This window comes from Oculina patagonica, chromosome 4, assembly GCF_052425735.1.
Source record: "Oculina patagonica isolate OP01 chromosome 4, crgOcupat, whole genome shotgun sequence".
Classification (NCBI taxonomy): domain Eukaryota; kingdom Metazoa; phylum Cnidaria; class Anthozoa; order Scleractinia; family Oculinidae; genus Oculina; species Oculina patagonica.
In genome coordinates, this window is record NC_135761.1 from 1,270,328 (window position 1) to 1,283,475 (window position 13,148).

Genomic DNA, 13,148 nt, shown 5'->3' on the forward strand with positions numbered 1-13,148 from the left:
GGTGTATTTCGGGATTTAACGGGACATGGCGTGACGTCACACACTCTCCTCAGCTCATGCGCGTTTTAGCTTTGGCAAGATGGAAGCTAGTAAAACTTGATCTGTGGCAGTGTGAAGGTTTTGAAATAAATTTTACTCATGGATTTCTTGAGCTAAAGTAAATCAAGCGCCGTTGAGGCTCAAGAAATGCCTAATTCAGAAGAGGTGAGAATTATAAAAAATCTGTGTTACATTTTTTACTGTCAATTTGTAGCACTTACGAAACCGAATTAACCGACGTGTCCTGTAATTTCGTGTTTCCTCGATTCTCATTCAGGGTATAACCTTTGGAGATTTCACTGCAGAAGAATGGGAAAAATACTTCAACAATTCAGCAGCTCAAATTGGCAATTTGCCGCCGGTCGAGGTAAGCTAACAAGGTTTCTTTGTTTAAAAGTTTGTGTCTGGAATTGTTTTGAATTTTATCGCACCTTCAACTCAATTTCAAGTTAGATTAAGATACAGTGTTTTTCAATTTTTGTTGTGATTTTTCTGCAGTTTCTCTTCGACTTTGAGAGTTCAGATCACGATGAACCAGGCAGTAGTTACGGAGGTGCGTGTGTTAAATTTTTCCATGTAGTTAGTTTAATCTTAGGCGCTTTTGCCCGCGCTTGGTAATCGTTCGTTGCGTGTGTTGTGTTACTAAAATTTAAATAGATCGACCACTACAAGGCCTCTTCGTCAATCGTAACGTATAATGACATTAGCGAAGAATCATTTGATGATTGTTTGGCTGCATAATATGAACAATATTCTGGATCGTGCCTGTCAAGCCGGAAGAAGTGTTGAAATTATAACTTTGTTTTAATATCATGACAAGATAGGGACCATTTTAAGTTCTGTGGGTGGGGCTCACAAGGAAAAAAGGTTAAAATATTATTTGATAATTTTAAAAATAATATTGAACGGCTTCTTGTGTACATACAATGTAGTATTTGTTTCTTTGGTTTATCTGTTTTGAGTTAGCTGATCACAAAAAGTGTTGCTATGTTGCCCAGGTCAACAAATATTAATGAAAGAAATTAAATTAATAAATTAAAAAAAAACAAATTAAATATATCTAGGTAGAATATTTTTTTATTGTTGATCAAAGTTGTGCTAGAAGGCATGCATTCCTGTTTCAGTTCTAAGCTCTGTAAATAGTTTGCAGAAATTGACAGTGTTTAATTGTTCGTAAATTAGTGTATGGAAAACTTAAAAACAACCGCACACTTTCTAATTTTAGCCCAGTGCATTCCTCAAATCTTTCACAAATATTCGTAAATAAAACAGAAAGTATCTGGCAATGAATGCATTTTTTTCCCTTATGCATTCCCAGCCCCTGCAACATGGCAGAGTGTACTGTCATACTATGTCAGTATTAAAATGTACCAAATTTGATAATCATAGTGATAGATGAAGATGGAAGAAGAAGAAGAAGTAAATTGCCAACACATTTACTGATCCTTTCATTGTTTTGAAAAAAAGAGAAAGAGCTGAAATGATTGTAAAAGAGGAAGATGCCTTTAAGTTGTGCCTGGGGCATAACCCAAGTTACCAAAAAAAGGGAAGCCTTTTGGCATGCAGCCCACACTGCCGGAGCTTATCCTGGTTTCGGTAACATGAAGTGCCTAGGAATATTTCTACTCCCCCCTGAATGGGATGCTAGTCCATCGCAGGGTACCCTCCCCAGCATTATGAAGTCAGTACCCATTTATAAACCTGGGTGGAGATAGGCAGTATGAGAGTAAAGTGTCTTGCCCTAGAACACAACACAGTGACCCCGGCCAGGTCTCCGGACCGCTTGATCTAGAGTCCGGCGCACTAACCATTAGGCCAAAAAAGTTCCCTTTAATTGACAAAATTATCTCACTTAACAAAGCAATTCAAGTAATTGAGACTTTATGGTTAAAATCATGAGTGGCAAAAAAACTAAGTGTTTTAAAAGACACTCACATTTTACTTAAATTTACAGCTGGTGATGCCAGGGCACAGATCTCGTCAAGTGACAGTTCTGTGGCAGCTAAAAATGTCACCACTGGACTGGAAGACTCAGGTGTAGAGGTTGGACAAGAAAGCGAGCAGGAGAATACACCAGGGAAAGCTGTGAAACCTGCAGCTGATGTGCCGGGTGATTCAGTGAATGCTTTGCCCAGCAGTGAAGAACAGAAGAAAGCCAGAGAATCCATAGAGCCAGCTCAAAGCCGCATTACCACTGAACATATTGTATTTGGTGGGAAGAGCATTGATGAAGCCTTAAGTGTGGCAAAGAAAAACAAACCCGCAAGGTAAGATATAGACCTCTGGCCTGAAAAAGAAGAGAAGAAGAAAAAGAGAAAAGAGAAAAGTCTTAGATTCAGGGCTCCAAAAAAAGTCAGGGCTTGTGAACAATTTCTCCTTCACTCCTTTGGACACCCTCTCTTTTGAGACCTCATTGTATGGGTCCTTGCCATTGAGCAAAAGTTCATGGCAAGTAGCAAATACAGTTGATACTCTGTTAGGCGGACACTCTTGGGACCAGAAAAAAGTGTCTGGTAAGGAAAGCTTTCTTTACAGATGGTTGTAAAGTAGTGTTTCTAGTGTTTTGATGTGGTATGGTCCATATGGAGGGTCTATTATTAGGAGTTATTCATTCCACAGACCTCTTTTTTTTTCATCCTAGACCGCAAATTTCTTTTTTTTTCTCCTGAAGACAGAGACCGCCATAAATTTCTTGACCGTAAATCGCCAGATAATAAAGAATTTTCCCACAGACGGATGATTAAAATTAGCTTAGTCTGCCAGACTGCCAGAGTATAATAGACTCTCTGTTTGAGTGCCTGCTTAACGAAGTTCGATCCTCTTTAGCAGTACCTCAACTAAGATTTCTAAAAGTTATTAAGAGTATCTATACATTAAAAATATTATAATTATACCACTTATGAATTTGTCAAAGAATGGCTTTACATATTATAAAGGTGAGTATTGTCATAATATTTCTTTTATTCCACAGTCCACCAACAGCCACATCCCCAGATGTAGACAGTTTTCCACCACTGTCGGCAACTGTGAGCAGCCAAGCAGAGAAAGCAGGAGATAAACCAGAGAATGAAAGGTCACGCAAACGTCGGAAGCGCAGGAAACAAAGGAAGCGTTCAGGCTCTGTCTCAAGCTCTTCCAGTGAATGTAGTGAAAAGGAAAGAACATCTGTAAATTCAGCTAGTTCCACTGTAAAAAGCAAAACTGCTGCCTCCTTACTCACTACAGATAAAGTCATTGTTAGTAAGGTTGATAATCATGCTGGTAAGGTGCACGTAAATGTTTTGTGTTCATCGTTGAAGGAGCAAAAAGACAGCAGCACTCATACTACAGACAAGAAAACAACCTCGCAAAGAAAAAGCACAAGCTCTTGTGATGGAGAAACTGTTGGCGATAGAAAGAGTTCTTTATCCACTGATGGCACGTCAAACAGCCCCCTTCAGAGTGACACAGATGTCAAAATCACAGTCGCTGTGGAAACTGCACAAGATCCCTTTAGCTCGGACAAAGCTAATAAGTCAATAGAACTTGAAAATGAAGGTTCTGCTACTGTAGATCAGAGCAAGAAAACAAACAGTGTAGCTCAAGAAGGAATCCACAAGAAAGAGCCTCCAAAACCTACGTCATGGGCGGATCTATTTAAAAACTCTGCTAAGCCATCACCTGGAATTGTTGTTAAGACAACAAGTCCTGTCATAAGGACAGAAACTAATTCAGCATCAACTGTAAAGAAGACGGAAGATGCTGTTCAAACAGTGGTAGGAGTGGAGGAGGACAAGTATGCCAAGAAATTTGCAGGTACTGAAAATAAATCTTTTGATTTGTTAGACTCGGATTTTACCTCATGACAATGGTCCAGCCAAGGCAATCCCCCAAGTTAAGACCATTTAAATCGCCATGGCAACTAAAATTATGGAGCTGGCAACTAAATTGGAGCCATAGTCGGCAGCCTGGCGACTAAAATTGAGAAGAAGGATTGAAAGCATGAGCTTAATTCAGCGACTAAATTTTTTTTGCGACCAAACTTGAGCAGTCGGTGGCTAAATGGCTACTAAGGAAAAAAACAAACTTGGAGGGTTGCAAGGATTTGAAATTTATGTGAGATGTTTGTGTCATACCGTGCTCCAATTATATGTATGCATATGTAACAAACTGGGAACCACTCTTAATTGCCACAGACAACATGCAAGAATAAGTATGGGTGAACAAAAATAATTATTATTACTGTTGTTTTTTTGCACATTTTCTGATGCGGCCATGATATCTGTGGTATACTGCTTGGGAGTCATACAATGTAAATTGTGCTTGTTTCTCTTGCAGAAATCATTCACAAACAAGAATTAAACTATAACCAGAAACCTTACATTCCAAAGGGGCTGATCAATAGAGGAAACTGGTGTTACATCAATGCTGTATCCTTTGAATTTCCTCATGAAAAGTTAAAATATTAATTTAAAGAGCTCCAATTTGGCATGTGTTTAGTTTATTTTAACCAACTGGTGTAGTCAGGGTTCATCAAATTGATTCACTGCAAATTGAATCACTCCAATCAGTCAATTATTGGCAGTGAGTACTGAGGCTCTGGTAAATATATTATTATGCTGGCTCATAAATTGGAGTATTAGGCAAAACATTATACAATACAGTGGTCAATTTACTGTTTTTACTGTTCCCATAATACATCTTGTTTACCCCCCAAAGTTTTTGCATAAGCATTGTTTTCAATTTCTCTTGGGATTTACAATGATGTACAATCATCCCAAGAGAATTTGAAAACAATGCTAAATGCAAATACTTTGGGGGTTAAACAAGGTGTATTATGGGTTTGTGATAAAAGTGAAATAACGAGGAAGGAGTAGCTACACTCTTCTTGTAGCAATGGTCAAATATAAGTTGACAGTTTTACCTTGAAACTTGAAACTCAATTGTCAATGTTTTTGAGCATTAATCTAAAGCTTTTAAATCTTGAGTTCCAAGACACTCAGAAGAGAATTTTTGATAAATCTTGAATAGGGATCTCAAAGAAATACATGTAATTACACCTTAATGACCTTGAAAACAAAATGTTGTGAAAACTGGACTTACAAGCTCCAGCTGCTATTTCAGCAGTAGTTAACTCAATTATAAACAGATCCACTTGTAAATTGTATTATTGTTTACGAGTCCTTGACTGTGTACAGACCCTGCAAGCATTGGTGGGTTGTTCACCTTTCTTCAACCTGTTGAGACAGCTACCTTACATTAAAGAAAGAGGGCCGACATCAACACCTATTCTGGACAGCCTGTAAGTCTCATGTCAAACTGTCCATGTTTTGTCAAGATCAAGCTTGATTGTTGTGCTTGCAGTGCCCTTGCTACAGTACTATATGCCTCTGCTAATTAAGACATAAATATGTGACTTGATTGTTACTAACTGGTGCTGTTTCTGTTTTAGTGTTATCTTTATGAATGAATTTAAGGATCTCCCTGTTAAACCAGGTAGGTAAACCATAACTTAAGGTGTATTTTTAACTCTAACGATCCACACTTGTGATTTGAGACTACTTTTAAGAATAATAATATTAACTCCCTATCTTTCTTCCCCAGTCCACCCTTCCTACTACCCATCTCAGGAACTTTCCTGTCCAATCATCAACTGTTGTAATGGTTAATTACATGGACATTATTATAATTTAATAACTGTTTTTTTGTAACATTTTTAGCAGGCAATTCATCTGCATCTTCCAAGGCTGATTTCAACACTGGTGAACCCTTTGAACCTTCGTATGTTTACAAGATGCTGTTAACCATTCAGAGTTCACTCTCAGCTAAGGTGAGTCAGAACCAGTGAAACACAATGTAACTAGTTAAAAATTAACGGCACAATAGTGTGTGTTTTCTCATGACGTGAAGTTTTCTCATGACGTGCAGCCACTAGTACCAGGTTAAGGAATGGTATAAATATTAAGTCTTGCATTTATCAGATTTTTTTATTGTTACTTATTTTCGCGGGACTTAATTTTCGTGATTTTCAGAAAATCGCGAAAATTGCGAAAATTGCCTCCTGTGAAATATGCCGGTTCCATTTTCGTGAAATTAAGTTCCCGTTAAAATTAGTAACAATAAGGTAATAAGTGAATTTATTATTATAATGAATGCAAGATCTTCATACATTTTTCATTAGCTTGTGATTTTGTTGGTTTTCAGGGTCGCCAAGAAGATGCTCAGGAATTTCTCAGCTGTATTCTGAATGGAATGCATGAAGAGCTGTTACAACTTGCCAAGATCATTCCTGCGCCAGTCAAAGGTAAAACGCTCACTGGAATACATGTGATATTTGGTTCTTCAGTTTTGCATTAAAAAGAGTTTGCTCTCTTCTAGGGATACATATTTTAACCTTGGGCAGAAGCTCTTTTAGTGCTTTAGTGAAGATTTCATGCTTCAAGTACTTAGCAACTGTTATCCCAAATAAGTTGTCAAATAGAATGAAAATCAAACAACTAGTTTGGAAGTAATTAGTTTTGATCACCCAATTGCCAAAGGTATGCAATACGTGCACAGTGCTACTGCTTACATAACACTATGCATCTATTGCACCCACTGCATGCATTGCTGCCTATAATGCCAGGCTATACACGGTACAACATGGGAGGTGTGGTGGCCTTATTGTCAGCGCGTCGGACTCTGTATTGAGCGGTTTGGGTTTGAGCCCTGGCCAGGCTGCTGCGTTGTGTTCTTGGGCAAGACACATTACTCTCACAATGCTTCTCTCCACCCAGGTGTATAAATGGGTACCAGCAAAATGGGAGCCAAGGGGTTACCCTGTGATGGACTAGTATCCCATTCAGGAGATGTAGAAATATTCCTAGCTGCTTAATGCTACAGAAACCAAGATAAGCCCCGGCAGTATGGGCCGCTTGGCTCGAGGCTTCCCCTTTTATATCCAGTACGATAGGCACAGAAGGCATGCCAAGCGCTACAGCTCCTTAGCTCTCTTCATACTGCACTGCAGGCATTGTGTGCCTACAATGCTACATAATAATTACATGTATTTTATATTTCTCTCCCCCAGATAAGGATGCTGACCTGTCACCAAAGACTAATGACTCGACAGCTGACGCTGAGCCCTCTCCTGAGGGGCAGGAAGATGATGGAGACTGGGAACAAGTTGGACCCAGGAACAAATCAATGGTGACCAGAATGGTATGTTGCAATTTGCTTTTGTAGCTTTGAAGAACCTTACTGAGAGATTTTTACTTGCTGAGAATTGCAGGCCATATTGAAATATAGTACCCTTCCATAATCAGCATTGAAAATGTTTTTTTTCTTCACATTTTGTAAACCCCTCCTTTTCCCTTCCTTCACCCCTGCCCCCCCCCCCCCCTCCCCTCTTTGAACCTTCCTCCTTTACCTGCTCCCCCATTCTCTCCTCTCCTCCCCTCCTCTTGGCTTCCTTTCCCTATATGCCTCTTCATGCACAGTCCCTTCTCAACTCTGCACCCCCCACCTCCTCTATCCTGCCCTCATGTCTTCATGATTTTATGTTGAATACGTTCCCAGGACTAACAAATGGGGGAGTTTTGCCTTATTGCTTAAATATTGTAAAAGAGGAAAGATGGCTGATTTACATGTTCTTTGACAGATTTTGGCAGGCTGTACATGTAGAAGAACCTTTTTAACTACAAATTATCCTGTTACTGATCCTAGTGGTCTGTTAAGATAGTTGACTAAAGCTGTCATGTCAATTGCAGGCATCATACCCACAGTCTCTTATCTCAGACATATTTGGTGGATTTCTACGTTCCTCCGTACACCAAACTGGTTCAAAAGATTCTGCTAATGTAGAGCCCTTCTTTGAACTTCAACTGGATGTACAGGTTTGCGACTAAAAATATTCATTCCAGTGCAGTGTAGTGAGACTGAACAATAATCAGGTTTTGTCTGTGAATTTTGACCAATGTGTTCAAACATTATACTAAACTTGCTGACTCGGCAATTTTTGGACAACTCAAATGTGTTTGCACTATTTTTTTTCTGATTGGATGATAAAGTCACCAACTCTTTAACTTGTGAAATGGCTAAGCAAATAGCAGCTTTTCCCAACAGAAATGTTTGGTTGACAGAAAGATGTCAAAGCTACGCATGCATGCTACTATATAGTTGTTTACCTTGTTCATTTCTGATTTGCAGCACAGGAACGTAAAGTACAGGTACAAGTTTGATATAGTTTTCAATTCTTGTTCTGAAATTTTTTTATAAGGAAAAGTAGAACATGAATTCTCTGAAAGTTGGTCAACAAAATTATCAATTTCTCAATCGATATGTTACCAAACAACCACACTGGCCCAAAAAGGTGGGCTCAGATCAGAAGAACGCATTCAAGTTCGTTTCAACTCCCACTGTTTTTATTTTGTCCGTGTGACTGTATTTTCATCCATCTGTATTTTGTTCAATAGACTGTCACGTCAGTGGAAGAAGCATTAAAGAACTTGGCATTGAAGGAAGAAGTACAAGGCTACACTTGTACGAAGACTAAATTACAGGTGAGTTATGTTGAGAATCGACCAATAAAGCCTCAAGATATATAGCTGGTCAACGCCCTTGATGACTTCCTCCCACAACGAACGTTGATCTTGTGGCATGCCAAAAGAACTAATGTAGGGGGAGAGTGAAATTCCTGGAACAAAGTTTAAGTTATTCAGCGTATTTAAAGGAAAGAAGCACCAAAAAGAAACTAACTTGTGTTGTTGGAGGAACTTAATTAGAATAACTGACCATTCATAAGGTGTATTACACTGAATTTCATGGTCCGTTGTCCTTAGTCTTCTAGCAACTACTAAATACATGTAGTAAATATGTTCCGCAGTTCCAAGGTCGGTGAATGTGAAGTTTTCGTTGTCATCTAAATGTTGACGTGGTGTGACTGTTGTTGTTTGCAGGTTGACATTTCCCGTCGTGTGACTCTTGAAGGGCTTCCAAAGGTGCTTATCCTGCATCTGAAGAGGTTTATTTACTCCAAATCTGGAAGCCAAAAGCTTACAAAGGTCATAGACTACCCATTAGAGCTCAACATTGGCAAAGGTAAATTTCACGGTTGAAATGACAGATCGTATAGATCATTTATATCCTGCAACTGTGACTCTTGTGTTTTATCAGAAAACCCAAGACCAAGTGTGTTACAGTGCGAATCAGAAAAGCGTGAAAATGCAGATATTTACTGATTTGCACATCAAGAGGGCCGGTTTGGGTTCCAGCCCTTGTCAGGGCACTGCGTTTTGTTGTTGGGCAAGACAGTTTACTCTCATAGTGCCTTTCTTTACCAAGGTGTGTAAATGGGGACTGGCGAATTTAATACTGGGGGTAGCCCTGCGATGGACTAGCATCCCATCCAAGGGGGGAGTAGAAATAGTCCTAATCGCTTCAGGCTACTAGACCAGGATAAGCTCTGGCTAGCCTGATGGGCCACTAGGCTCGAACGCATACTTATTATTATTGTTCATTTGAACAGACTTGGACAATTATAACTAAATCTATGTTTATTGTCGATCTTTGGAACAGAATGAAATTCACCACGGTTGAATTTTCAAATTGTTGATTGCAATATCATAAGATACACAGATCCACTGATTGACGTCCATCGCGTGTCTTTTTTTTTCTCTCGTACAGAGCTGTTATCGTCAAACGTAAAGAACAGGTATTCTGCGGCTCAGAAAACCTACAAGCTTTTCGCCGGTAAGTTTGCTGTTCCGACATTGAAAATAACTTAATGTGGGACTTAAGACGTTTTTCCTGGTTAATAAAGAAAGTTGTTACAGAGACCCGTTAGATCACGTGTACTCTAGGGATGTGTCGACTCGTGACTCTGATTGGCTGTTGCTTGGCGCGCAAAAATTCAAAACCAAGCGACAGCCAATCAGAGACACTTCACGGATCTATGAAAAGTTACGTCATCAGTATGGAATTTTGGGGGTTGAGTCAAAACATTCAGCTAAGTATTGATCAACGACACTTGACCGACACTGTTCTAATATTAATCCTATATTGATGTATTATTTTTTTTTAGTGGTGTATCACCATGGAAAGAATGCATGGGGCGGTCATTACACGAGTGATGTTCATCATCCAACACATGGCTGGATCAGAGCGGATGATACAAGACTTAAAATCGTTCCCTTCAACTACGTCTTAAAACCTACACAGGGAAAGGATCCGTACGTGTTGTTCTATCAAAGGACAGATCTTATGCCTTGAATTAATCTTGTCACGTGCACATCACCCGCTACAACGGCTGGTTTTTCCGGATAGGGTGAGGGAGGGGTATGTGGGGTAATACCCGTTAGGAGTGGGATAGTTGTAATAGAGTAGTATTGTCTAGAGTACGCAGTCGTTTCATGGATTTTCACGCGACACTCCTCTCCATTTGCGTGACTTGTTGCGTGACGACCCACATAACGGCTACTACAAGGCGATGGGTTAGATTAGGATAGAATTAGAATATTTTGTTAGGCAGTTGTTATACAATTGGAGTTAGACTATAAAAGGTTAATAAACGAAAAAAAGTACTTTAATTAAACGTATTCTTCTACATGCTTATATACAACGGTTATGGAATATTTTCGAATCAGACACATAATTTACATGCATAGCGTGAAAATACTGTCATTATCTTGATCTTTAAGTATCAGCTGTACCAAAGGGCGATTGGGTTAAAAACGACCAAATCAAGTCATGTTTTCTAGGTTAGGAAAGTATTGAAAAACTTACAGCAACCTAATTGAAAATTAGTTTTGTTTGCATTGAGGCATGTAGCAAGGCCGAGTGGTGAGTAAGGAATTTAAGTCAAATGTTCAACGTTGATTGATTGTCACCACGGAAAAAGGTTTAATTTCTCCAAACAAAATGCAGTTAGCCAGTTGTATGGAAAAATGGGAGCTTGCTTCTCATCAGCAACATTTTCTTTTCAAATTGGGCCCAAAGTGCTTTTGTAGATATTGTAAGGGATAGGTTTAGAATTTGAGTAGCGAGGGTATCTTTTTCAATGATTGTCGTGAAAGTGAATACGATTTTCAAAAAAAGGCGCGGGAAAAGACACGTGAGCCAGATGACGTATCTGTTGTTACAAAACCTGATTGGTTGAAATACCTTTTTTTCCCTATTGGTTACAGCATTTGATTACTTTGGCCAATCAAAACTCAGCATAGAGCTAACTGAAAGGTAAACAAATAGATATTAATAAAGATAAGATGTTCTACATGACACGAGCATGGGACAAAGGAAAATTCTGAGTCCCCGACGGGAAACGATTAATCGATTAATTACCGAGCTTAAAAATTACCACTTTTTTTTTTTAAAAAAAATAGATATTAGTTTGAAAAATTTCGCTCCTTTTTCTGGAGTCTTAACCTTTATACCGAAATTAGAGAAGATAAGATAAGATACTTTATTTACCCATATTTCACGGATTGAATTCGGGTGTACTTGATTGGAAGTTAGCGTGTAGCATAGCTGTTAGTAGAATGAACTAAGCTGTTGGAATATGTCTGAGTATTCCATAGGCGTGTGTGGTTGTTAGAACAGCCAACATGAAATGAGCACATGGCTTGCTAAATTTAAAACTGAAGCAATGAGAATGAGCTATAACCAAGTAAAAGTGACTGATCGCTGGAGCACAAGAATGTTTTGTACACTTGCTACTGGTGAAACACTTGGTAAACTCAAGAAGTTGTTTGCGTGTATAGCTTGGAAAGCAAAGCTGCAATATTGAGATACTTTACCCACATCGCTGCTGGTTGTGCAGATGAGAAAGAACCCAACAAAACATGTGCGGCACTAAGGAGGGAAAGTGGAAGAAGTGTAAATGTTTTCTATGATTATCAGGACGCTTGGAAAGCTTATTGAAAGAGAATATAGTTCATATATAGGGTAACGGAAGTCAAAGACTGTAGAGCATTTGTTGAAACATATCTGTGAAAGAGCCCGAATGACTGGCTTGGTTATGCAAGCATAAAATAATAGCTAATAATAATGAAGTTTACTACAGAATATCTGGCTGTTTACAGAAATCTTTTCGTAAAACGATGTGTGTTTGGCTATTACAGGTTAAACATAAAAGCGCGAAGGAAGGTGAGCCGACATGCATGCGTTTGGTCACCAAGGTGTACTGTTTTATAAGTCAACTATCGTAAAGCTCCGAAAGTAACGCCCCACCCCCCTCCCCGAAAGAAACGATAAAATTTCATAGTATTAAATGCAAATCGCTTAAGTAACGCGATAGGAAAAGGAGAATAAAATCAAGAAATAACGAAGGTCGTTACTTTCGGAGCTTTACGGAAATACGAGAGGGCGTTCGTCAAAAATATTCTGTAACTTTTACAAGCGACCACCCCCCCATAAAAAGCCAGCAGTGCTAGAAACTCTCTTGACCTTAAGAGAGGACATTGGGAAATGAAAATACCTGATCAAATCAAGAAAAAAACGCCATGATTTAATAACAAGTAATATTTAGAAGAAATGTTTTTAAAAACTTAAAAGTATGTGAAACAGCAAGTGGAATTATAATACTGCAGTTGATCACTGCTCAATAAGGTCGCTTTGTAGGAGTTCAGTTTATATCAAATATTAGCTACCATTTTATTCAAAGCATAAAAGGAAAGTTGAAGCGCGGTTTGTTAATAACTGCCGTACAAAAGCCAGAAATCAATCACATTTTTTCAACCACAACAAACGCACGTGACTTTGAACCAATCAGAACTCAAAGATAAAACACGTTACCTGTACGCGCTAAGCGCGGGAAAACGGGAAAAGCAAGTACAGGAGTGGTTTGAGTTTGCCCTTGATTGGTTAAAAAAAACGCGTTTGCTGATTGGTTAGGCCACGGTGCGCGACTGTTGTATCAAGTTAACTGCCTAGTCCCCAGGTCTCTGTATTTGGTTAGAGTGCAATGTGCGTGAATGTGTGCGTGTACTTGTAGGCCAGTTCCCCGCCTTTGTGACGAGGCAGTCGACTTTAAGCATCATGTAAAACTTTTGTAAGCGATTTATGACTTAATAAAATATACCTGTGACTTGTTAATGCTTATTTGTGTTACCTTTCTACATCACCATTACTAAAGATGGCTACACCACTTTCTACCC

At 39.0% G+C, this 13,148-nt stretch overlaps 1 protein-coding gene across 2 annotated transcripts; it reads left to right on the forward strand.

Annotated features, from left to right (window-relative positions):
* The first annotated feature begins 11 nt into the window (after positions 1-11).
* LOC144649061 (ubiquitin carboxyl-terminal hydrolase 10-like) lies at positions 12-13,081 on the forward strand. Of its 2 annotated transcripts, none has more exons than XM_078508528.1 (16): positions 12-204; positions 317-406; positions 538-592; positions 1,994-2,306; positions 3,011-3,834; positions 4,357-4,448; positions 5,217-5,320; positions 5,471-5,514; positions 5,742-5,848; positions 6,223-6,322; positions 7,088-7,218; positions 7,767-7,892; positions 8,472-8,558; positions 8,955-9,096; positions 9,682-9,747; positions 10,079-13,081. In XM_078508528.1, the coding sequence occupies exons 1-16, from the start codon at positions 187-189 to the stop codon at positions 10,264-10,266; spliced, it is 2,487 nt and encodes an 828-aa protein (XP_078364654.1). In that variant the 5' UTR covers positions 12-186; the 3' UTR covers positions 10,267-13,081. The 2 variants fall into 2 exon arrangements, with proteins under 2 accessions (XP_078364654.1, XP_078364653.1); XM_078508527.1 differs by having other exon boundaries at positions 13-204; positions 5,739-5,848.
* Positions 13,082-13,148: the final 67 nt, after the last annotated feature.

What these genes read in the sequence shown, in the direction of transcription:
- LOC144649061 (XM_078508527.1), top strand. An exon ending in AAGAAAAACAAACCCGCAAG is followed by an intron (nt 2,307 to 3,010) that starts GTAAGATATAGA and finishes TTTATTCCACAG; the next exon opens with TCCACCAACAGCCACATCCC. An exon ending in GTACGAAGACTAAATTACAG is followed by an intron (nt 8,559 to 8,954) that starts GTGAGTTATGTT and finishes TGTTGTTTGCAG; the next exon opens with GTTGACATTTCCCGTCGTGT.